Source organism: Eptatretus burgeri, chromosome 10, assembly GCF_056783735.1.
Source record: "Eptatretus burgeri isolate ZD-2024b chromosome 10, Ebu_testis_v1, whole genome shotgun sequence".
NCBI lineage: Eukaryota > Metazoa > Chordata > Myxini > Myxiniformes > Myxinidae > Eptatretus > Eptatretus burgeri.
This window is the reverse complement of record NC_140970.1, coordinates 98,227,909-98,254,494: the sequence shown is the minus strand read 5'-3', so window position 1 is coordinate 98,254,494 and position 26,586 is coordinate 98,227,909. Positions and strand designations below refer to the sequence as shown.

General features: G+C 46.8%; 1 protein-coding gene across 4 annotated transcripts in view; it reads right to left on the bottom strand.

Moving 5' to 3' along the window:
• The window catches only part of MANBA (mannosidase beta), a 68,690-nt gene that overhangs the window by 38,854 nt on the left and 3,250 nt on the right, over positions 1 to 26,586 (bottom strand). For 2 of the 4 annotated variants that reach the window (XR_015062698.1, XM_085899570.1), the window contains exons 2-5: positions 11,944 to 12,038; positions 11,301 to 11,406; positions 4,637 to 4,810; positions 893 to 1,016 (exon numbers count right to left, since the gene is read on the bottom strand). Coding sequence is in view for 3 of the 4 variants with exons in the window: in XM_085899570.1 (XP_085755696.1) it covers positions 893 to 1,016; positions 4,637 to 4,810; positions 11,301 to 11,406; positions 11,944 to 12,038 (499 nt within the window). In the remaining variant the exon portion in view is untranslated. Of the gene's footprint in view, positions 1 to 892; positions 1,017 to 4,636; positions 4,811 to 5,517; positions 5,998 to 11,300; positions 11,407 to 11,943; positions 12,039 to 12,128; positions 12,216 to 26,586 lie in introns of those variants that run through there. The other 2 variants (XM_085899573.1, XM_085899572.1) reach the window with 2 other exon arrangements.

Below are 26,586 nucleotides of genomic sequence, written 5' to 3'. Positions count from 1 at the left end.
CTCCAAATCCAGTCGCCGACTGGTAATCCTCCGTCGTGCAAAGTATTTCCTTGGCACACTTGAGCTCCTGACCACAAACAAAGCATTTGACTGCAACCCGATAGAGTACTGCTCTCCCCTCTGGGCTGGTGCTCCCGCCTCTTCCCTTTCTCAGCTTCACGCTGTGGAAACCAAGGCATTTAGGATCATTGGTATCTCCTGTGATGAGGCTGAGTCTTTGGGCCTCTCACTCCCTCACCACAGGCAGGTCGGTGGTCTTTCTGTCTTGTACAGTCTCCTTTCCGGCCTCGCCCCCCCCCACGCTCTGTCTGAGACATGTCCCCCCCCCCATATTTCCGCAGGGTGCTTAAGGTCCACCAGCACCCCCTTGTGGTACAACTACCAAAATCAAGAATCACTGCTCACCTTCACTCTTTCATCCCACCTTTGGAACAAACTCTCACACTCTCTTCAATACCATTATTCCATCCAGGTCTTCAAAATAGCTGTTCACCACCATCTCTTATCTTCCTACATCCAAAACCACAATCTTTTCTACCCCCGTAAAACCACCCCAAACCCACCTCCTTCAAATTCCCTGCTTTCCTTCCTCAAAGTCCCTGGAGTACCACCTTGTTTACCCTGTGTACCCCGTCCCATCCCTCTCCCTTCCACAGATCTCCTCATGTCTCTGTTCCCCACTGATTTTTTTCCTTCTCCCTCCTGCCCTCTTGTCTCCTGCTCCCCTTGTTGTACATTCTGTGTGTTAGCTCTCATACGAGCCTCGACAGTGTAAACAACAAAAAAAAAAGGCAAGGAAAGGAGAGAAGGAATGGATTGTTCTTAAGGCTTTGCTTTTTCTCAGAGGCAGAAATAAAAGTTACAAAACAAAATAGAAAGTGCAAGGTCCAACCAAGGTGTGTTGTGATAGAGAGTTGTTCAAGAGCTGCAGCAGCAAAAGTCTCCAATCGCACACCCAGCCTGACACCTTGTGTTGCAAATGCTGGTGCCCAGTCCCAGCCAAATGAGGTTTGAGTCTGAGCGAGAGAGACAGAGAAACGAGAAGGGGGGGGGAAGGTTGGGAGGAAAATTTACAAATTCATGGTTTAACAGTGATTTTAAAGTTACACCATCTGAGGAAAAGCATGAGGTTGATCATAGTACTTCAAAAAAATAATAATAAAAAAGACATCCCAGGAGAAAGAAGATGCGAGATGAGTCTCTGATGAAAATATTGTTCAAGCATGTATCAAGGATAAAGGTTGATGAGAAAAGGACACACACTGGCAAATTAATCCCCCCCCCCACCCTCAGATAGGAAACCGTGCTCTCGATGCTCCACTCCTATCGATCAAGAACAGCTGAGCTGAACCATAAGTGGGACATCGGTTAATCTCTGACCGTAGCGAAACTGCGCGGCAAAACTCCCATCCACTATTTACGCACTGGTGTCTAACCCAATGTTTCTCAACCTTTTTTGTCCCACACCCCACTTTGATTTTCAAAAAAATTGTATGCCCCACCATGATTGGAGAGACTACAGTATATACTACATATGTATTCAAAAGGCTTTATTAAAACTTTATTGAAAATTTTATTCAATTGCTACTCACTTCAATGGGAGCCCTGCCCTTGATGCTGGCTGCAGATTTGTTTGATTCGAGGAACCAATTTTGTCAGTTTCAGCCTTAAATCACCACGTTTCGTGATTTCCAGTCGATTTCTCTTAGCTTGCAGCAAATCGGTAACAACACTAAATCCACTTTCGACTAAATAAGATGATGGAAAATTTATCAATACTTCCCATGCCAAAGTAGTCTAGTTTGGGTATTTATTTTCACTCTCCTCAGACAGCCACATCATGGTTCCTTTGATCTTGAAAAGAGTTTTCACAGACTCATCCTGTTGCAACTCGCATAACTCCTCTTGGTATTGCTCTGGTACTTCAGATAAATCCACCAGAAATGGCTGAGTCAACCAAGAAGGGAACTCACAGCAAAGCTATGAAAGCGATCATATATTGATTCATTAATTCTGAATCCTCATGCCCCACCAAAATATTGCCGCACCCCACCTTGAGAAACACTGGTCTAACCAATGGAGAAAGAGACAATCGGACAGGTTGGACAGGAATGATCATGTGTCGTAAAAGGCACTTATTTACAAGAAAAGTCATTTACAAAACAAAAGCAGGGTCACAAGGAAAGAACCTTACCCTGAAACATTCAACTTACTCCAAATCTACAGACACAGGCACCTCAATCATTCCGGAAGCAAGACAAGGAATGGTGATGGACACATAAAGCGAAGTTGGTGGGGGTATGGTGTCATCCCGGGGCTCACTCTTATGCTGAGAAAGTTGTCAGCGTAAGTTTACAGCGAAAAAGTCTTTCGCCGTCAAGAGGCACAACCCTTTCTCTGAGGTAATGTTCCAAGCATTTTCTGCTTCTTTTAGAAGCTTCGTGAGACATTTAAGGAAATAATCCTTATGTCACAGACACAATGTACTTAATGGTGCCCTGAACACCACCATTTCTCGTGGTGTTCTCCGCATGCACACTGAGCATTCTGTGGCAGATGACGTCATTTTGAAAGTAGTGTATTGGGTACAGGTGCCACTGGAACTGAATTTGCAGATAGTCAGGAGGCCCAATGCAGAATAGTGTACAACCCTGCTGATTCCGTGTTAGAATAGTGCAACAGGTGTAAATTGACTGTCCAGACACACAGAAACGTGAATCAACTTGTTGCCAACTCTGGATATGGATAGTATGGCCGCCATGACAGTTTACAAAATGGTCTCCATTAAATACACTTTTCGTCATATTTCAGCCGCAAATTGACATGAAATTACAAAATTAGGGTCGATTTCCATGTTTTTGACAATGCCTGAGCTGATGGGAGTATAGAAAAAAACATTGCTCCATCCATTTTCTAAAAATAATATGACTTGTTTTTCACTATATTATTTTTAAAGAAATGTTCAGGCTCAAATTAGAATGTCTGATTATACAAACCACAATCAATGAATTTTACAACTTTGCTATAAAATGAACCTAAACTACATAACTGTGTGTTTTTCTGTTACCCAGGACTAACTGAAAAATGAAAGCCGCAAGATTTCTCACAGAGGGTTCAAGGGGGTCTGCAGGCTTTATGACCCTCATGGCCAAAATAACTCAATTCAGCGAGTAAGATGTGATCTGTTTCTCAGTCTGACCAAAGCTATTGAGAATCTGCCTCCAACTCGCGATGCTCTGATTCTACACATCAAGCGAGCGCACTACCAGACTTTTGTGTGGAGAAGAGCCTTGGAATCTGAACCACATCTACCTGAACCTGAGAACTGTGGGTGGGAACAGGTCGTCAAAGATGGCAACGAGACATTTCAGCCGCGACTCATGACTGCACAGCCTATTACTGCTTACTGTGTAGAACTGACGACATGCAAATGCCGTGGGTCATGCTCAACTCGACGGTGCAAATGTACACGGAATGGACTGCCTTGCACGAAAGCATGTGGATGCAAAGCCCTTTGTAGGAACCCGTTCAGTGTACAAGCCGATCAATAGCTCTGAAAATTGTACTTGGGTGTTCTCACAACACTTTTCTCTTCTGCAAAGCAACGTAATTTTGTGTTAGAAAGAATCTGACAGCTGTTGAAATAACCTTTGACTGACTGTAAACCCATCTCCATCAATAGTGCTAAACATTTTCTTTTTCACATTTGTTGCTCGTATGTGCATTTTCAATTTCGTCTTTAAGTTGTCAATTATGTGAAAAGTTGTGATCCAGTACAAAAATAAAGCACAAAATAGTGTTCCTCGTGTCAGATTACATAGTATCTCACAATCATGACAAATTTCTGGCTAGTACAATTTGCAGTAAGAAAAAGACTAAATCTGATGGCGGCCATTTTGATTACTGTCATGGCAGCCATAATATTCAGATGCAGACTTGGCAACAAGTGGAACTAGACTTGGTCATGCCTAGACTCTTCAAAAACACCAGTTGCACCATTCTAACATGAAATCAGCAGCGAACCTATTTTCTAGGCTAGCTACAGATTTTGGCTTCTAGACTAAGAGGAAAGAGAGGTTGTTCGAGTTGATATAACCGCATCACATCCAAGAACCTATAGGAGGGATGGAAAAACAGCGTTTTCACACGCTCATTTAAAGATCTGTATTTTGTTACAGTCTTGAAGAGGTGCAGTGAGAAATGTCTCCATTTTAAAGGAACAAGAGGTTGGAGAACTTTCATATTGTTTTCAGTCACCTCTCATAAGTGAAACTTAAGTGTCAAAAAAGCTTGATGTTGGCTTAACGGTAAAGGTGACTGGCTTAAGATCTTCGGGTCTGGAGTTTGAGCCCCTATCGGTCGATGAATTAAGACCGGGTGGGGTTGACAGCCTGTTATCCTTCCAAGGTTGGCAAATGAGGACCAGTGGACTGGTAATGGAGGGCACTGCATCAGCGGCACAGCTGTGCCCCTAGAAAAAATTATGCAACCAGCAGTCACAAGCTATGTACGATAGCTGGAGTGTTAAAAAATAAAAAAAGGACTTCATTCAGCAAATGCATTAATTTTACAAATTGCTTTCACTGATAATATGAAGTTGCATGACCGTGCATCTGTCAGGACCGAACGCACAAACCTTTCGAATGAAGTTGGCATGACATTCTCCATGCTGCTCAGGCGGAGGACAAGCCGGTGGCACGGGGTAAGATGTGTGGGCCTTATTTTTCCGAGCAGCATAAGACGGTGCAGATTCGATGGCCACAGAGATTTCGTTACTTCCCAGCAACAGCAAGTGCGTCACGTCAAATCTCTGGAACACATTGTGTGGTTGTCATAAAGGTGAAAGACAGTATTATTATATCGATTAGGGTGAGGAAAATTTTGAATTAAAAATAATAATAATAATAATAATAATTACTATTATTATTGTATATTAAAAAAAAAAAACATTGGCAAATGGGAGGGAGCTAAAAGCGAACATTTTACGCAGCAAAATAAAATAAATGAACCGTTATCACGTCTGACGAGCACGCTTATTAAATCCCATTCAAAAGTGATTCCACAACACTTGTGATGTTTTGATCATTTTAACTCGAACTGTTTGTTGAATTTTATATCGCATTGATACAATTAGAACAATAACTTATGTAATAACAAGGATGTTGACACGTACGACTTTCTCTACCAAAATTGATGAAGCATTTAACATCTACAAGTAAATGGGAAGGGCGGATAATGCCCTTCTGAACAATAGCACACTCCCTCACTCGGAAATGTTTCACAATCATGTGACCATTCGAAGGTCGTTTGTTCACAACAAAAACAAAAAATTCAGGTTTACAATTTTAATCGGGCCTTCAACAGCCGATAAAACATGCCGACTCTTTTGTTGTGGAGCAGCCACAGATGAAGTGATAAGCATGGCAGAGCTGCATTTAAAAGGAAAACAAATTCTAGTGATGGCATCCAATAAACTCACTGGGGCTGACAGGATGGCCTTAAGGTATGTACACTTGCCTCTAAGCTGTCTCGCCTGGGTTTGAATCCCGACCCAGCTAAAACTGTCATGCTGGCGTTTCACAGGCAGGGTGATTCATCAGTGTGTGCACCGTCCCGAGGATGGATGTTAAACAGGCGTTCCGTCTGTCAGCATTCGTTGGTGGACGTTAAAGATCCCAAGGTGTCCATCACGAAGAGTGGGCAAGCAATCATCCGCACAATGAACAAATTACAAAATTCCTGCCCCAACCAGCAGAGGGCATTGGTGGCACATCATTGCATCAGTGGCACAGCCACAGCCTCAGCCAATGATTTATGCACAGGCTATAAAATTGTCAGGATATTATCCAATAAATGGCTCATTCTTCATCATCTGTTCACAAGCGACATGCCTATTGGCCATTTTATCCACTCAAAAAAACCACAAAGACATGCTGTAACAAAAGAGTAAGTCGAGCCGCTTTGATTGCAGATGCAATGTCAAACCAATGACATCGGCATTCATTATCCATGAAAACAATGTGATCTTCTGTGATGTGAGAGCGCATTCCGATATTTAAAAAAATATATAAATAAATGAATAAAGAATAATAAAAAAGGATAACAGACAGCACTTGTACTTGACACCTGAGAAATGTGTCACAAGGTGAGCTTGGTGCTCTGCTCTGGCCCAAGAACAAACACATCATGGTAAAAGGCCAGACAGAAGGAGAACATTCCCATGAGTTGGGTTTTCCTTCCAACTGCAGAGACAATACAGACAAAGGCTGTTAATGACTGAGACAGACACTTTCAAAAGAGCATCAATCAAGGGAAGCCGAGGAGGAGAAAGATGGGTGTGAAGAGAAGTTCAACACGATGAAGTCGAACAAGGAATGACAGCCACATGGAAATAATGTGAGTTGGAAATGCAACAGACCGAGTAAGGCCTGCCGTTCCGCAAAAGACCCAAACTCAACTTCCATGGGCTGTGGTTTGAGGACTTGCTCCCAGTCAAATGGTACGGTGGAAAATGAAGTCTCCACAGATTAGGAAAAGAGAATTGGAGGAAGAGGACAACATGGAATTGTTCAGGATGTTCAAATAACGACCCTTACATATGGAAACGTCAGAGATGGAGAGGAGGAGGGGGGTATGACCGTACATGTTAGTTTACCCACACAGAAACAAGAGGTTGTTAGGGAGAGGGACAGGAAACCAGAAATCATGAACTGGTAGAATACGAGGAAAGGTGGTGTTGTGTGAAACGTAGTTGTGGATGTAGACAGAAAGAACACCACGAGGATGACAGTCGGGCAAAGGGCAGGATGCAATGACGAGAGAATGAGACAGAGGAGTTGGGGAAAACCTTTGTGAGAAACATCTCTGTGAGACAAATAGTATATCATGGCATGTAAAGGCAACCTGGCTGGGGAGAGCCGAGATGAGAGGTTAGTTTGAAGCCTTCTGATATTACATACGTACATACATACATTGGGAGCATGCCCTTTCCAGCACGTCGCTGTGTCCGCTTTTCGCCAGCACTCCAGGGGTCTCCGTCTGGCCATCCCACAGGCAGATGCTTGGCTCATTCCCATATCTTAGGGATAGGACATTCCAGGCACCCACACAAAGGGACCACCTCAGGTTAACCCAAGGAGACTGCCGTTTGATACCTCAACACCACCCTGATACCTCAGCACCACACTGACACACACAACATTGTGTTTTGTGGAGTAAAGTGTTTTGTGGTGGCCGGAGTGCAAATCCTGACACCAACCTCCTCGGGAAGGTAACCAAATGCAGGACGACGTCCGCAGATGCAGTTGGTACCAGATATGGATGGCTGTTGGCTCACAAGGAGCACCTCCGCTATTTAGCAGGTTTTGCGTTAAATGGGAGAGACGTCTCTATTTCGCAGAGACGGGAGGCAGCGGGCGGGACGAGGGAGGAGACGGGAGGCAGCGGGCGGGGCGAGGGGGGAGACGGGAGGCAGCGGGCGGGGCAAGGGGGGAGACGGGAGGCAGCGGGCGGGGCGAGGGGGGAGACGGGAGGCAGCGGGCGGGGCGAGGGGGGAGACGGGAGGCAGCGGGCAGGGCGAGACGGGAGGCAGCGGGCGGGGCGAGACGGGAGGCAGCGGGCGGGGCGAGACGGGAGGCAGCGGGCGGGGCGAGACGGGAGGCAGCGGGCGGGGCGAGACGGGAGGCAGCGGGCGGGGCGAGACGGGAGGCAGCGGGCGTGGCGAGGGGGAGACAGGAGGCAGCGGGCGGGGCGAGGGGGAGACGGGAGGCAGCGAACGCGGCGGGGGGGGAGATGGGAGGCAGTTGGCGGGGCGAGGTGAGAGGGGAGGCAGTGCGCTGGGCGAGGGGTGAGAGAGGAGACAGGAGGCAGCGCGTGCGGCGAGGGGGGAGACGGGAGGTAACGCGTGGGGGCGAGACGGGAGGCAGCATGCAGGGGCGAGGGAATGTGGAAGGGGGCTGGGTGAGTGGGAACAGAAAGGGTGGACATGAGATGGAGGGATACTGCAGAGGGGAGACAATAAGAAGGAGCAGGGGTTTGGAAAAGAGGTGTGGAGATGACGATGAGGGGGAGGTCCTGATTTGGAGGGGCTCAACACCATTCATGCAAATGACGGGGAGTTGATGGTCGTGTGCAGGCACAGTTTGAAAATGTGACTTCTCATGATCCCAAGTTGTTGAGATAGACATCACGGGAGGGGTAAAATTGTTGAAGTTGTTGAATGCAGTTGTGATGGAGATACGGGGGTCCAATCAATGTACTGAGTGTTTGCAAGTTAGACATGTTTGGGAATGAAACCTTGTGAGGAAGAAAAAGAGAAAATGATGGTGATGAATATGAAGAACAATTGCAATGTTCTTGACAGAGGAATAAAGAAAGTGAAGCATTTTAAAATGGTATTAATAGCTTTTGAAGTCAGGAAATCAATACAATGAAGAGGAATGTTAATTCAATTGAGAGGTATTTAGAAATGAGATGAGGAAAAAAAAAATAGGACTGTATGTCCTGAAGCTCACCAAGATCTTTAGCAACAGTCACTCAAACCACCCGCAGACCCCCTGAGACAGCTTAGAGCCTGATTTTTAAAATTTATTTATGCCATGAATAAACTTTAGTACATCACAGGTGATGAATGTTGTGGTGTAGTTTCATCGAAATTGTGTGTAGTTTCCAAGAAGACAGCAAACACCAATCGTGGGGGGTCAAAACCCTCCCGCAGACTTAGATGCGGTCGATATACTTTGGTACATTACCGGTGATGAAGGTTATGGTCAAGTTTCAGCAAAATCGTGTGTGTAGTTTTGGAGAAGAGAGCAAATCAAATACCTGTGTTCGGGGGGGGGGAGGAGGGTCAAAACCCCCCATAGATCCCATAAATATTGTTGCGGAAATGGCCCTTAGTGTGTTATTAAATATAGGATTAGCCCAGATTCCCATTAAATGCATGTTTAGCCAGGTTGTTCGGTAAATGGACGCTACATGTGTGTCGGGAGGTGTAAGAGGCTGTTCATTGTTCGTACATTGGTGGTGGACCGAGAGGTTCTTCTTCTTCCTTCCTCACTCCGGACAATAGTCCCCGCCCAGCGCTCTGAGTGGGAGTGGCCTAGAGAAGGAAGTGAAACTGAAGGGAGGAGCCAGTCGACTTGGAGGCGAGCGTGCGCCGGGAAGAGAAGGTGGAACTGAGAGCACCGAGGTCGGTCTGCGATTGGCAGAAGATGGAACTGAGAGCACCAAGGTCAGTCTGCGATCGGCAGAAGGTGGAACTGAGAGCACCGAGGTCAGTCTGCGATTAGCAGAAAGTGAAACAGAGAGGCGACGAGCACCGACAAAGGAAGTGAAACTGCAATCAGCTGAGAGGCGAGCAGTCGGCCGAGAGGCGAGGGGAAACTGAGCGCGCCGAGTCTGCCATTTTGGCAGTAAGAGAGGCTGCCTGTACGTCGAGTCTGCCATTTTGGCAGTGGGAGAGGCTGCCTGCATGTCGAGTCGGCGATCGACTTTCATGAGGAGGTCCTCGACACGTTTGTCGATCTGCCTGCCGATCCGCCTGCCGGAGCCCAACACCTTGATTTGGCCTGATCTGGTGAACAGGCCAGGCCTGGACTTGTATGCTGGACCTTGTGAAAAGCCAGCTGGAGCATACCATGGTGGATCTTTCGCTCTGGTTAAGTTGACCTCGCGGGGTCAGAACGCGCTGAGGCTGCGTGTGTGAGGGCTGCGACACATGTACGAGCGCCATTTTGCCACGCGGCGTGTTTGAGCTTGGGTGCTCGAATCCGTGGACATCGGCTTGTCACGAGCCACATTCGGGCCTTTGACACTTTCCTCTCGTCCATGAAACATCACCAAGTACTCTGTGTCTTGTCTGCATGCTGTCCATGTCTTGTCTGCATGTTGTTTAAGGTTTATCTCGTTAGGGTCCCCTTCCAAACCCGTAGCTCCCGAGTTAAGAACGGGTTATAGATTAATTATAACATTGTCGTGAATGCTTTGCTGGTGTTGTGTTCCCCGATGTGTCCCCAATAAATCTGGCTGATTCGTATGAAGTTGCCGCTTTGAATTAATTCATGCCGCGCCGAGGAACGATCCGCTCGATTTGGATATAAAAACCAAAATGGTTACAGACTGGCAGAATTCGCTCGGTCTCTGACAAAACCAGTCTGTAACCGGGGTCTATTCCCCCAACTGGTAAGGTGCAGGGGTACGTTGGTATCGCGATTCGAGGCGCGTGACCCGAGGCCTGTGCCGAACCAGCCGGCGTTATAACCCCGGAGATGGCGGTGGTTAGGGTGGCGCCGAATCTGTAACATTTGGCTGTCGAGAGTAAGGTGCGAAAACCCAAACTGGTTACGGACAGTAAATGATGCACTCGTCCAAATTTCCCACCACCGCCGAATCCTTAACAATATGAATGCAGATTTTGATGGGAATAAGATAATGTTGAGGAGCGTGAGAGGACAACACTTGGGTTAAAGAAAGCGGAATGAAGCAAGCAGCATCAGAGCAAAGACAGAATTTGCACACCCACTTGCAGAGGCCTTGGCAAATAGGCCAGACACTCATATTCAGGGACACAAGTTCAATAAAACAGCACGATAAGGTATGGTTAAAACATGGAAAATTGGACGAAAACACAATCAGCAACACAGGGACGAAAAGACAACAAAAAGACACGACAGATGTGGTTCAGAAAACTTAGCTTTGATGAACTGTAAGGAGGCACTGCAAGCAAGAGCCAATGTCCAACACACTCAGAACAGGAAGCAGAAGTAAAACCAAGGGTCTTTTTGCTGAGTATGACACTCTTGACAAAAAGTGCTTCAGAGGGGAAGCCACATCTGCTCAGTGAAGTATCCAACAGCAAGTTATGTAACCACGTATCAAAAGTGTTTCAACACGATGCTGACACAGATTTTTGTCATCACCCATGCCAATGCTCTCCCATGCCACTTGAAGTAATTGCAATGACTTATTACAAGTGTCATGAAGATGAGGCAAAAATACCTAAAACTGCTTGACAGCATCACTGGGTATGCTTTATGACACTTGTCTTTCCACCAAGCAGCATTGAAGTTTTACAAACTAAAAGTAACAAGAATATTCGATGCAAAGGCTGTATTTGTATCATATCAGCAGCCATTTATAAAGTTAATCAATGATTCGGATGTTTAGAAAATGAGAACTTGCTCTTGCCGGCACTTAAAAGTTTGGCCAAGACAATGTGATCATCAAAACTGTGTAAACATGGATAAAATCCAAATGCTGGTTGCTGTGATGTGCAGCACTAATATTGGCCAGGTGCTTACATATGTGATGAACATGTTGTTCGTGTGACCCACGGTTCTGCCATTCAACGAAACTTTGGCAACTGTATCAATACTGTCAAACACCAACACCACCTTCTGCTGATGCCTGGGTAGTGCAGAACAGCAAATTCTTAATGATGGTGCACACACGCAAGCAAGGAGATGTCAACAAAACGAGGTAGCTTTGACTTTTATTTATCTTGAAAAATTGTAAAACAACTTTAAAAAAAAAGTAAACTATGAGTGAAAGTTAAAATAATAATCATAATACTTTTCAGTGGATATAGATAAAGTGCAGTCCATCAACAAGTCTGGTGTTGGCTTCAAGGTTAAAGTGGCTGGCTTAAGATCATACAGTCCTGAGTTTGCGCCCCTGTCGTTCCGCTGCAATAACAACACGTGGGTTGGACTCAGCCTGTCATCCTTCTGAGGTCGGCAAAATGAGTACCAGCTTAATGGGATCATAAGCCATTCGAGTATCCTGCGTCGGGGTGGTGACCCGTCCAGGAATGTACTCTTTAGCCAAATGAAACTGCCTCGGCAGCACTATGCACCTCGTGGTGTAAGAGGAATGGTTATTTATTATTTTTACAGTACATCAACAGATGAACACAACATACACGACCACAAAGAGAGAACATACCTGAGATCTCCCGAGAATGAGAAGTTTCTGTAGAAAGTCCAGTTCTCATATGCTATCCAACGGTAATGCAGATCATTGAATCGAAAATGCGGATCCTACAAAGAAACATCAGTGGAATTAAAAATAAATAAATAAAAACACCAATCAAACGATATTCCCACAATAGTTTATACACATAAATGTACCTTTATATAGTTGCGGCCACGGGTACCGAGACACCAGCTTGTCACTCAGGGGGATTAATCCACCGGTTGTCCTCGGTAGAGCCGGACCTGGGGCCACCGCTCACAATTAACGTTGTGGTACGGTGGGTTGTTTTAAAACCACGAACGCCACCCAGTCAACCACGAGTTCCAGCGTCCACCATCTAATTATTCCATTTAACAAGAGGCCACGTGGTTACCTGAGCGGGGAGTGCGCCCTCGGCAAAGCACCAATGTTATCTCGATTAGATTTTATTTAGGGCGGCTGAGCATTTTAACCGCTGGTGTGTGCCGACTATTTTTGGTCAAATCTGTGGTAATTACCTCCCAGTCTATCGATGTTCGGATAATGCTCGACCAATGGAAGGAAAGGACAAACACGGACAGGTGGGAAATCCACAAATGATTTATTAATAATAAAATAAATAAATAAATAAAAACAATTTTATTTTCTGAGGTAAATAAAGAATAAATTTCAAGGCAAAATCAATCAAAATGCCAAGAAAGAGACAAAGAGCAGATGCTTATCTGGGGGGGGGGGGGTTGACTTACTTACAGCTAAACAAAGAACATGGGTACCCAACAGAGCATTCGGGCGGAAGGGGGGTGGGGGGGAAAGAATCGTCTTGCTCACCAGAGTAGTCGTCCGTGAAGTGAAAACGTCCTGAAATGTGCGTGTGCGTGTCACGTCCGTTGCCAACACCCAGCCTTGCCATGCACTCTCTCGCGAACAGCCTTGAACGCCAATCGACGTCTGGGAGGGCACCGAGATAGTCTGTCGTGGGTTTAGACCCTGGTGCTGCGACATGCGCAGTTCCTCACACTTCACGAAACTGTGACGTCCAGTGACCCACACGGTCCGTCGGTGACCGACCCACGTCTCACTCATCGGTGCTGTTCACACCCACACGCGCAGCACACGCTCGCTTGCTCACTTACGGGCTTGTACGCTTCCTCCTCCTTTTCATCTCTGGCTTTATTTCTCTTTCTTCTCTTTGCCTCCTCTTACTTCTCTCCTCTTTTCCTCTCACTTCTCTCGCCCTTTTCTCTCCGGTTCACTTCTTCCGTCGCGCGCTTAAACCCTCGCTTTCTTCTCCCTCCCACTTCTCTCGCCTCCGCTTTTCCTTTCACTTCTCTCGCCTCCGCTTTTCTCCCCAGAACGGACCTCCAATTCGTTTTATATCTATGGGCCGTCTCCGGGGCGCAGTCCGCCCCAAGCTCACCCCGCCCCACTTTCACACAGTTACCATGACGACCCGTGCGCTCTCAAAAAAGGTGGGCATCGGAGCTCGCTAAAGAATGTTGCTGAGGAAAAATGAGGACGGGCTTCAGAGCTTGCGAAAGAACGTTTCTGAGGAAATATAAGGGCGCGCGTCAGAGCTCGCGAAAGAAATGCTGAGGAAAACGTGTCTGTCGTAAAGAAAAAGGCTTCCCATAAGAAAGGGGATCTATTCTTTACCCTTCTCAAAGCATCACATTTAAGATCCCATTAGACATGGGGATGGGGCTAATCTGAACATGCATTTAAGGAAATAACTGTCTGAGGACCTGGATGTGTGGATGCATTCATCAGACCAGATTCTGAAATCCGTAACAATATAATAGTTGCTTTTAGAAAAGCAAAAGCATGAAGTAATTATTTAATAATCCACTGCCAGCAATAACTTTTGTTCAGATTAAAATATTGCAATACAGCACACAATTTTTAAAAAGTCTGATAAAATTAATTTCAACACAACAGGTACCTACAGTATATGCATTTACAACACCAAGGGTTGTTCAAAAAAAATTGAACCCAAAAATCTATTGGGACCATACTCTGTACAGTGTTGGTGCGACCAAAGCAGTCTCTGGGGCTATTGGGCACAATCCTGGACAGGTCACCACTCCGACACAGGATCCTCAAATGGCTCCACCATCCCAGCAAGATGCTACTCATTTTGCTGACCTCAGAAGGATGACAGGCTGAGTAAACCTCATGTAGTATTAATTCAACAGCCAAGTGGGATTTGAACTCAGGACCTGAGGATCCCAAGCCCACCACCCTAACCATTAAGCGAACACCAGGCACAACCCCAAAAGGATGGGTATGTAATATACAGGGTGTTCGTAAAGTCCTTGAGTGGATTTTAATATTTATTGAACGAAACCCATTTGGGATAGAATGATGAGGTTATTTGCATTATATGGTATTATCAACACATTATATTCTGTTGCAGATTCTATTGGTGCATGCATGGCATTCTAACAGCATGGCAAGAAATCTATCATCAGTTGGATGTGCTGAGGGCCACAAAAAGAAGCCACATTGAAGTTTTAGAAAACGTTATTGTGTAATTCATTTAATGAATGAAACTCGATTGTGTAACTCATATAATAAAACTCTATTGTGTACTCCATATTATGCACAAAACAGCATCATTCTATCCCTAATGGGTTTAGTTAAATAAATATTTAAAACCACTCAAGGACTTTACGAACACCCTGTGTATATATATATATATATATATATATATATATATATATATATATATATATATATATATATATATATATATATATATATATATATATATGGAGTGTTACAGCTGTGGAAATTCGCAGAGCACCATATAGGTCCTTAGATCAGCTATGCCGATAAGTTTGTGTTCAGATAGATTTCCCCACCGTTGTCTAATGGGGTTTATTCGTGTCACCCGGGCTGTGATCTTTGAGTTAGCCATTTTTCTTTTACTATCGTTATTTTGGACCAACCACAACGCCAACCACCAACCACCCTCTCCATAACCGTCTTCACAACGACATCTCCTCACCATCTCCCAAACCGCATCTCCCCCAATACCCAACAACGGAACAACATCGCTTCACCTTCAACTCCGCGGGCGCCACCATCTTTGCACCGACAACGGTGAGATCGCTGCAAACGCGGTGGTTTCCTTGTTCCCAGCGTTGGTGATTTCTACCACGTCCGCTCTCCCTTCAGCGTTGATGATTTCTGCCACGTCCGCTCTGTGCAAGCTTCGTCCGAGATTCGGATCAAAAGAGAGAAAGGGGCGGAGCCAGCGGGGGGTCGAAGGTCGGAGAGTGGAGGTCAAAATCTCATCTCTCGGGCCCTATAAAAGGGTGAGCGGAACGCCAAGCACAGTTAATCTGGAGAGGTCGAGGAGCCGCGTGGAAGTCTGGAGCCCGAAGCCTGCAGTAGCTGGAGAAGCTGAGGAGAGTGGAGGAGGTGCGAACTGGGAGCGCGGCTAAGCCTGCTGTGGCGCACGGAGCTGCGTGTTCGTGTGCGAGCCGGAGAGAGCTCACCAACCAGCTCCGAACGGTCTGAGGTGATTGGGCTTCGGAACGGTCCGAGCATCGCTGAGGGATGAACGGGTTCTTAAAGAGAGCATCAACTCAAAAAGAGCAAAGACCCGTTTGTTCCTCTCAGGCGTTGCCGGCTGGGGTCGGATCACCAGGCCACGGCCGAGCCGCGGCTATGCTAGCTGCCGTGGGGAAGGAACGTCGCGGGTCGCCCCAGCGAGGAAGGTAACCAGCGCGGCCTCACGGAGCCTCTTCGGTCAACCAAGCTCCATGCAAATAAAGACCCAAAGAGGTCCAGTCTACCCCTCGTCTGTCTTGGGGTTTTTCCTTGCTTTTCTTTGTATGAAAGTTGTGGCGCTGAGTCCGTCAAGTAAAACTGTATAAGTGACTGTACATAATATATAGATGGTATTAGCTCTTTCCTTTGCATTGTGTTTGGCTGTATAACTGCATGCGTGTTTTGCATTCATTGCTTGACTGCTTACGTGCTTATGTGTTGTTTGGAAATAAATGTGCTTGTTTAAATGTAACCTGTTCGTCGCGTCATTTTCCCTTAATTGAGCTGCCGTACTGCATTTCGGAATAATAGCAGGCTTTTTGATAGCCGATAGAAGAATCGGGTCCAGCGAGGTCTTGCGATAATACTCCGCTCGATTATCCCAAACGGAGTGAGCTGCTTAAGCGGCTCGTGTCCAAGGAGGCCTTGCTGAGGTACAATCTCTCGGTAATCTACCCGCGTGAATAATTAGGTAAATCGAAGATTTGGCGATCGGACCCTGTAGCGCGGGTAGAGTGCGGACAAGGTTGTGGTGTGCTTGGGGCACACCCGTGACTGGTTTTCGGTGTTGTTCCGGAAAGTCGCGACTGAATTGTCCGTCCGGTGGGCGTACGGCCGCGATTCGGCTGAAAGCGGCTGTTCGCACGCCGGCGGGTGAGAATTCGTATATATATATATATATATATATATATATATATATATATATATATATATATATATATATATATATATATATGTATATATATACATATATATTCTATATTGTTGCGGGTCGGGGGTTGGGTGAGAAGACCACGAGTGGGGAGGGAGTGGAAGCTATCTCGGCTCCCACCAGACTCCCCGGAATTGTAGGCCGTTGCACACGGATAATTCCGTGAGGCGGCGGGTCGCTTCAGTGACCATGGATGCCAATAATTCAACCGCGTGACCTGGGGTCCTCCCATCTATGGGTTAATCGGGTTACCTAATTAATCACGTGATTTAATTACCGGGGAACACGCCCTCGGTACGTCTTGTCCGAACCGGATCACTCCACCAGACCGGATCACTTTACCGGATCGGATGCAGCTGAGCGACACTGCCAAAGACGTACCGGCTCAGAGGAACGGATCGTTGGAAATAAAGTCCCGGCTAAGTCAAGATTCAGACAATGCTGGACCAATGAAGGAAAAGACAAAAACAAGCAGGGAACATTTCGAATAATGATTTATTTACAATGGGGCGAGGAAAGGTACGTGGTACAGTCAATAGATTTATTGGGGTGTGCAAGCAGAGACAGGGAAGAAAGGTGTGGTGCGGCAATAATCAAGCAACTTATGAAAGCGGACGGAGAGCAGACCCGACCCGAAAATAATAACAACAATCTTCTGCAGGCTTACTTATATAGACAGGCACCAGGACACGCGCATGCACGCACACACAACCCGATGAAGAGGAAATGAAGCAAGACAGGGGAGGGGTTGAGGCTGTGGTCTCTCGGTAACTCTGTATAATTGATTGCCCGAACGCGCCACCAATACGTTCAGGGGGAATGCTCCGTGGCGCAGTACCCCCCTGACAGCTGGCGCGTCGTCTCTTGCTTCAGGCAGGCAGCTTGCGTCGAGACCGTGGGCGTGAAGGAGGGGCTTGAGTTGGGAGGGTGGAGTCCAGAGTGAGTGTATGGAGTGGTAGGCGGGATCAGGTGGGTGGGTGGAGTCAGCGTCGTGTGGGCGGAGAAGAGGATGAGTCCAGCGATGATGAGAGAAGGCGGAGTCGAGGTGATGATGGCAGAAGGCGGAGACGAAGTCTCGCTTGAGTGGGAGAGGCAGGGCAGAGAGAGCGAGAATGGTCCAGTGGCGCGGGGTGGGGGGGCATCCCGAAGCGTTGCGTCATCACCAAAATCGGGCGCTCTGATTGGCTCCGAGCCCCTGCGCGACCCGGCCGCGATGGCCGGAAACCGCAACATTACATTTCCAGCAAGAGGACCCCACACTGCAAAAATGTCTTGCTTCGACCTCACGACATGATACGAATTGCCCACACTGAACTCCGCGCCCTGAATCGCCCTGTAAGAACCCCCAGGCCATGCCCTGACGACCGGCCAAGGACAGCGTCAGTCCCACGTGCCTGCTCCATGTATGCCGCGTGGCCCGAGCTGCACAACATGCCTTTGCCCGATCGTAGCCCCGCTGGCCGCAGAGGCGAGAAGACACTCGCCGTCCACGGCCGCCAGCAAGGACCGAAGGTACGATGTTATGGCGAACCCATGCACAGACAGTAAGATGTGTCCATTTGTGCCCTGCTCTGTACGATAACAAAGTGTCGCGAGCGGCGCATTGGTCTGCTTTCGAGCACATTCCGTACAGGGAGCTTTGAGCATATTCCATACAGTGCGCATAGACCCGCCATTACGCACGTGGCCAGTGCTCGTGTTCGCCCGATTCTGCCATCGTGTGTGAGGGGCGAAACCCGATCGTTATAAATAGTGCAGAAATGGGTTGAAAGGAACGCACCACTTGCGCCTTTGCACACTCACATGCCCAACGTGGCGTGGTTGTCGTTTTACTATTATAGGTCGCTTGATTGAGGGATCGCTTGAGGACGGGAGCTCTGTGCTGTCGATGCTCATGTGGTGTTCGAGCCAGTGTGACCACTCCTCATTTTCACAAATGCCAAGGGGAGCCAATGAAAAAAGCCAAGAATTCACAAGGTTTCGGAAAAGCGATCATAATAGAAAACCTATACGCCAAAAAAACCTATCGAAAACCAAGACGCCAAGGTGAACAACAAATAGCCAAGATCTTGTGAAAAGCCAAGGAGTGGTCACACTGGTTCGAGCGCCCCTTTCTAAGGTGCTGTTTCTTCCTTCTCCTCGGTACATGTTCCGTGTAGCGTGGGTGTCGTTCTGGGTGTTTCCTGTCAATTGGGTGGAAATTACCGCTGCACATGTGTTTGGCAGGCTGTGTTTTCCACGGAGGGGTGGGGGTGTAATGCCTGATTGGCCTTTGCCAAGGACCCAACTCACAACGAAGGGTACACGTGGCTCAGATTTACCTCAAGAATAATCAGAAAAGAAGAGTAGGAATGAAGTAAGAAATTAAATGAAGAAGGAATGATATAAGCAAACCAAGCTATGAGATCCTCGCAACGCACGCCCCTGTTGTCCCGCCAGACAAAAGGGAACGGACAATCTCCACGTTTCTTAATGGAATAACTGTCTTGGGACCACTATCTGTTGGATGCATGCGGTTACGAGAAACGCAACAATACTGTGACGTCCACGGGACTTGAACAGTCCCGCCAACGTAGAATGAGCCGAAACGATGGAGGCGGTTTATTTATTTATAACCCAAACATGGCGGTTCTAACCGCTCTACCGCAAACGGGACGAGGAAGGTGGCACGAGTCACTTTTAACTGAGTTGATGATGTTTATTTGTTTTTATTATTAACCAGAAATAACAAGACTCGGCAAGAAAAGGGATCCGGGGCGATTCGACGGGATGGTGTGGGATCGGGAGTGGGGAAAACACAGACAATTCCAATGAATATACAGATCTCAAACCCTCTAAGGTGCCAAGTACACACACACACACACACACACACACACACACACACACACACACACACACACACACACACACACACACACACACACACAAAACGTAGCTACTTCTGGTGGTCAGGCTGGACCGTGGTGTGGACGCAACTGTCCCTGGATCGGCGTCGGACGAGCTGGCCTTGCTCTCGTCAGGGGGGCAGGAGAAACCGTGGTGCTGTCGACCTCCTGGTCCTGGCCCAAGTCCGCTCACAGCCGCCAGGGAACCAGTTCTGGCGCCAAATTGCGAGCAGGAGAGGGAGGCAGGTCCGCCCGCCGTTCGACCCCGTACTGCGAGTCAGCAGAACCCCAGAGCCAACCAAGGTGAGGCACGAGGCTCAGCAAGGCTCCAAGACACGATGAAGAACACGATCGAATCAGCACAACAACAAGTACGCTTCCCGCGCAACAGCCTCCACACCAAAAAAACACGATCTTTTTGTCCCGATCTTCTTCCTCTTCCTTTTCGACCCCGAACAGAACCTTTTTATCCTCCCGTCCTCGTCACTTCCAATCGAGCCGTTTATTGGCCCACCGCCGTCGCCTTCCGCCAATCGTGATCACGGGGCGGAGCCATCCGCTGCACTGTCCTGTGACGTCACGGCCAGCCTCCAGAGAATACTAAAAGGGGTTTACGCAGACACACTTACCCTATCTCGTATCCCTATCTTATTACGTGACAATTATCATTTCCCCCTTGAAGAAATGAACATTTACTAGACAACTTATCACCACTGAATTGTTATTTATTACATCGAGATCCTGGTAAACTCGAACAGCATGGCATACCTAATTAAACATCCTAATTACCCTTTGAATGCATACCCCCCACCCCCTCAAACGTAACAATACATACGAGGTCCGTCTAAAAAGTAAGGGGACTGAGCCTGCTGTGTGCTCCACTTACACAACTTGAATGAGCGGGTTGCGTCACAGTCTTTCGCAACATTCCAGCAATATATTTGATTGGTGATGGTTGACTGCGCTCATTGTGTGATTTTTTACAGGACGTGCTTTCCACCTTGTCGAGTCTGAGTTGTCGCGCTATGAGTCATGAGCAGACAGCCAATCTGAAGTTTCTTGCCAAGTTTGGCAAAACACCTTCCGAATCCTTCGCAATGCTGCAGCAAGTCTACGGAGAAGAAACTATGTCACGTACACATGCATTTGAATGGCACAAGAGATTCAAGGAGGGACGGGAGGAGGTTGAAGAAGATCCACGGTCTGGAAGACATTTAACGAGCAGAATGGCAGACAACATTGAGCGTGTGAAGCAGATGGTGCGCGCAGATCGTTGACTCATGGTGCGGATGATTGCTGAAGAACTTTCCATCAACAAGGACACTGTCTGGAGCATCATCACTGAAAATCTCGAAATGCACAAGGTGTGCACAAAGATGGTCCCCTAGCTGTTGTCCGAGGACCAGAAACAACAGAGTCACTGTCTGTCAAGACATTATTTAGCGCCTAAAGGATGATCCAGACCTGCTCGGGAGAGTCATTACTGGCGATGAATCGTGGATATTCGAATACGATCATGAGACCAAACGGCAGAGTCATCAGTGGAAAAGTCCAGCATCACAAGACCAAATAAGCAAGGATGTCGAAGTCGAAGGTCTAGGTGATGCTTATCACGTTTTTTGACATCAAGGGCATCGTCCACTTCGAGTTTCTACCACAGTGTCAAACAGTGTACAAGGAGATCCTCCGGCGCCTCATGAGATCAGTCTGGGACAAGAGAAGGGATCTGTGGGAGAACAATGCCTGGGTACTCCACAACGCCCCTGCTCACAGTGCCCTGAGCATCCGACAGTTTCTGGCGGAGAGGAACGTGCCAACTCTGCAACAAACCCCGTATTCGCCAGACTTGGCCCCTTGTGATTATTTTCTATTCCCCAAGCTCAAGGGGGTGATCAAGGGGACCCGATTTCCTGATGTGGAGGCCATCAAAAGGGCGGTGACGACGGAGCTCTGGAGGATTCCAGAAGAAGCCTTCCAGGGGTGCATTGAAGCGTGGAAGAAGAGGGTGGACAAGTGTGTGAGACTGGAGGGAAACTATTTTGAAGAGCACAAGCTGTGATTTCAATATATTTTTTGGAATAAAATTTCTGTGGCAGTCCCGTTACTTTTTAGACGGGCCTCGTGTGTGTGTGTGTGTGTGTGTGTGTGTGTGTGTGTGTGTGTGTGTGTGTGTGTGTGTGTGTGTGTGTGTGTGTGTGTGTGTGTGTGTGTGTGTGTGTGTGTGTGTGTGTGTGTGTGTGTGTGTGTGTGTGTGTGTGTGTGTGTGTGTGTGTGTGTGTGTGTATATATATATATATATATATATATATATATGTGTATATATATATATATATATATATATATATATATATATATATATATATATATATATATGTATATATATATATATATATATATATATATATATATATATATATATATATATGTGTGTATATATACATATGAAATAGCCTGGTGTTGGCGCAGTGGTTAGGGCAGTGGCTTGGGATCCAAAAGGTCCTGAGTTCAAGCTCCGTTGAGCCACTGAATTAATACTCCAGGGGGTTGACTCAGCCTGTCATCCATCTGAGGTCGGCGAAGTGAGTACCAGTGTACTGGGCCGGTGTATACCCCGGTTAAAATAGGTGTACCATATCTCTGTGTCATAAGAGGCAGGAAGGACATCCGGTGTAAAACGTGCCAAATCACGATGCGGATCATAAGGATGATCCGCTGTGGCGACCCTTAACGGGAGCAGCCGAAAGAAGAAGAAGATATATATACAAGAAGCGGCTATCCGTGTCACGCTTAATTCAGAAGGGTTACTGCGGACTTAGATGGTACCTTAGAGACCTAATGGTTAATTTACTTTGTCAGAAAGCTAGTCATAGATTTACTTGGAACAAACCAATGAAGATTTAATCTTAAAAATGCATTTTAAAAGTACGTATGTCCAAGATTGAAGATGAAGAAGCAGAACTTCGAGTTGGAATGGAGTGGTTCCTGCTGTTGTATCTTCGATACCATAAAAGGAGGTGTGTGTGTGTGTGTGTGTGTGTGTGTGTGTGTGTGTGTGTGTGTGTGTGTGTGTGTGTGTGTGTGTGTGTGTGTGTGTGTGTGTGTGTGTGTGTGTGTGTGTGTGTGTCCGTCCGTCCGTCTGTGCGAGTTCCACCCATTGGTTGGACAGTTCGCCTGACTCCACCTACAATGTCTATATTACGGCCACCAATTTAGGAACTCTTTCGAAAAAGAAGAAGCACCCGCGTTGGCGGATGCATGCCCATGGATGGACACATGCACGCACACATTTAAAAGGGGGTGTATAATCAGAAATAGTATCATAGTAATATTACTGTTACATGAATAAAATGGAATATAGCAAGCGTTTTCTGAATCCATTCGAGATGAGAAACGGGATCGAATGAGACGCACCAATATTTTTAGTGAAGAAGAATAAGATGAAGCAGGAAGAGTTTTTGTTTGAATGTAAATTGAAGCCGGCCCATCTTGCCTCACCTTGCTCAACTAGATCATAATGTTTGCAGGCTGCGCTGCCGATCTTGTAGGGATTAGTGGTATCCACAACGGGCGCACGCACAGGCGCAGGGACAAGTGTGTGTGTGTGTGTGTGTGTGTGTGTGTGTGTGTGTGTGTGTGTGTGTGTGTGTGTGTGTGTGTGTGTGTGTGTGTGTGTGTGTGTGTGTGTGTGTGTGTGTGTGTGTGTGTCACTGTAAAGGGGGGTGATGTGCTGGTAATAATAAAAAAATAAAAAATATATGACAGCATGTCCTGACTCACCTGGATCAGGAGCAGCAGTCACTCACCCCCCCCCCCAACGACCCCTTTTGACCCCGATTTTTAAAATAATGCCATGAACAACCTTTGGTACATCATGGGTGATGAAGGTTGTGGTCACGTTTCATCCAAATTGTTTGCATAGTTTTGGCAAAGAGAGCAACTACCTGTCTTGCGAGGGGGGGGTGGTGGTACCCCCCACCGCAGACACCTCCACTAACTAATGCCAGCAGACTCTTGGTGATGTCTTTTTGTCCAACGCTCCTTCCCACTTCTATATCCAAGAGATGCATGATGTCATCGCCGGGCACCAAAGGAAGAGAGTACAGTTTAAACTCCGTTTGTTTGTTATTTTCTTTCTTGTTTGTCCAGGTGATATCTCAGCCATCCTTTGAGCTAAGAAGCTGAAATTTTGGGACAAAAGTGAAGATGTGCTTTGGCAAAAACGATATTTTTTATTTTTTCATTACCGTCGTCAATTAACTGATTAATTATTTAATTATTAATTTCTTATTTATTTTCTCTCAGGTGGGCAACATCTCAGGCACCCTTTGAGCGGGGAAACTGATATTTGGACACGACAGTGAACAAGTGATTTGGTTATAAAGGGTATTTTTGATTTATTGATCAATCAATTAATTACTTAATTTTTAAAAAGTTACAGATTTGGATGAAACAGTGGTGGTTTGGGTTTGCTGTTATCCAGTTGAAAAATCAATCAATTATTTTTCCAATTATTATTTGTTTTAATTAATCAATTCCTGTACATCACTCCCTCCCAATTCTGTCTGCTTGTGCTGCATGGCAAGTAAGTATCATTTGTACACATTCACCTCAGAAATACACCGCTCCCTCCAAATTCCATCTCCATGTGCTGCAAGGCGGCATCGGTAGGCGATGAAGGCGCCATGGCAATGTTGCGTGCCGGAGGATTTATTATTTATTTATTTGGCATGGGGCGGTGTACTTTCAATGTACCTCTACTTTTATGGTTTCTCTTAGGGCCTGTGGAGTTGTTTTTTTTTTATTCACCTCTGTTTACTCCTCTACTGATTTTAGTACAGCAGTAAACAGAGACAAGTCCTGTTATCCTCTCCTGGAATTCTCCAAAACTCCAAAGTCCTGTCATTTTGTACTTGATGAATGCCTTCTCCTGATCCTCAATTACATTGCACACCTCCATGCTCAACCATCCTGATCTTTTTCTACCTCTACCCTTTACAACTCACTGGAATTTACCTCCTCTGCACCCTACATATGTGATCCTTCAAGGTTGCCCACCACTCCGATGCAGACAACCCACTCATTAACCTTACCCAAAGCTATCCAATTGCGGTTGGGTTGACGACGGCAAAACTGACACCCCTCACTGGCTTTGCGAGTGGGGAAGGTGACTGACACCCTGCCAGGACAAAAAAAAAACAACACCTGACAAAGGGCGGGTGAGCTCCCTTCGGGAGCCAACGGCCATCCAGTACGGAGATGGTGTCTCCTAAAAAACACCCAATGGGGGTAAGAAAATGTATTTTTCCGTCGGTACTCCGGGGGCCTCTGTCTGGCCATCCACCATGCAGATGCCTGGCCCAGCACAGTCTTTTAGGGAAAGGACATTCCAGGCACCCACCCAAAGGTACCGCCTCAGGATATCCCGAGGAGACTGCCGTCCGGTGGACGACACCTCAGCACCACCCCAACACACACCTCAGCGCGTTTTGCAGAATGAATTGTTTTGTGGTGGCCGGAGTGCAAATCCTGCCACCAACCTCCGGGGGAAGGTAACAAGTGCAGGAGGACATCTGCAGAAGCAGTTGGGCACCAGATATGGATGACCGTTGGCTCACACAGAGCTCCTCCACCCTTTGGCAGGTTTTGTGTTTAATCCTGCTGGGTGTTCATATCCATACAGGCATACACCCTCCACACCAAGTGGACCTGGTGGGGGAGCAGGTTTAGTCACTGATAGTTGATCATGGACAGGTTAGTGCAGGTTTTACATGATACCCGAAGCAAGTCACAGATCTGATCTGGCCTGACAATCAGGGTTGGGTGTCACGATATCCACCGGACTGCTTTGAACCGTCTGCATTATCACGACACAACGCAGCGTTCCCATGCTCAAGCAATCCCTCAAATAGTCCATTTGCCGTTATTATGTGTTCCATTGTCAATTCCTTGTTGATGTGGAAAGTGTATGGTTGTATGATTGTTTTGGACTAACATGGGTCCATTAATAAAATTCAGGTTGGTTGCCAGGGTGGCTGCCTTGGGGAACTCCTGCAATTTGCATAAATTCAAGATGGCCACTGCAGGTCAGACGATGGGGCTAAGTTTTTAATCGGTCAACATATAATCCTGTGTAATACCTCATTTCCATATGATTTTGACATGAGGAATTCAATTTTGGGGTTATTTTTTTTACATTCAGGAATAAATAGAGGTTCACATGAAATGTCCATGACTATTTTCTGCTGACAATTATGCAACACCAATGCAAAAGTAAAGTCATGAATGGTTCACAACAGTATGTTGATAATCAGAAAGCATAAACATTGTCATGTCATCATATTGGACATCTTAGGAACAGAGGAGATAGAGCCTAGTAGACAACTTGCGTATTGTTCATTCCCATTCATTGCACTCGTCCCCTTCCGTATCCTCGTCTCTTTCCAGTTCTGCTTCGACACTCCCTTCTTCCACTTCACTTTCACTGTCCTCCACAGTCTTGTGTGGGTTGAAGCACTTGTCACTGCAACCACAAGTGCAGTATAGCGTGCAGGAGATCTTTGCATGGTGACAACTGCAACTTGCAGTACTGCAGGCCTTCCCCTCTGCTTTGCATCCACACCGCACAACATCCATGAGGTCCAAAGGGGCTGGTGGAGCAGCAGAAGTTGCTGGCACTGGGATTCCATCTCTGATGTCCCATCCATATTTTGTAATGTCAAGTTCAGGTGGGGCCTGCTGATCAGCTGATTTTGCAAGTACTGTTTGTCGATGTGCACGCAAAATATGTAGGAAGAGATTGATCTCAGTTGTAGGTAATGCCATGAGCTTGAGGGGCTTGCCAGACTTCCTTGTGTACATATAGTACCTCATCTCACTCATCGTGGTACCTTCTGGCTGACCATACAGGGCACAGAAGAATGTCCGCCCTGCTTCCATGAGCTGTTCATAGCTTGCGTTCAGCTCGCCAAGTGCGGAGTACAAACCAGGGAAGTTGCCAGCTCTCAGTGTCTTCAGGGCTGACACTTTGCCCTTGCCGTATGGGTATGATGTGGTACCTGAGCCAGTGATGTCGTGCATTCCCAAAAGCTGCAGACACTTGGGGCCAAGCTGGTCACAGGTGGTGTTGATATCCCAAATTGCTCCATCCCACCTTTCCATCTGCACTGTGACCTGGATGTTGCGCTGGTAAACCCAGTAAACCATCAATACAAAAACATCAGTGTCATCAGATAGGATACGTATCACTCTTGCATTACATTCAGC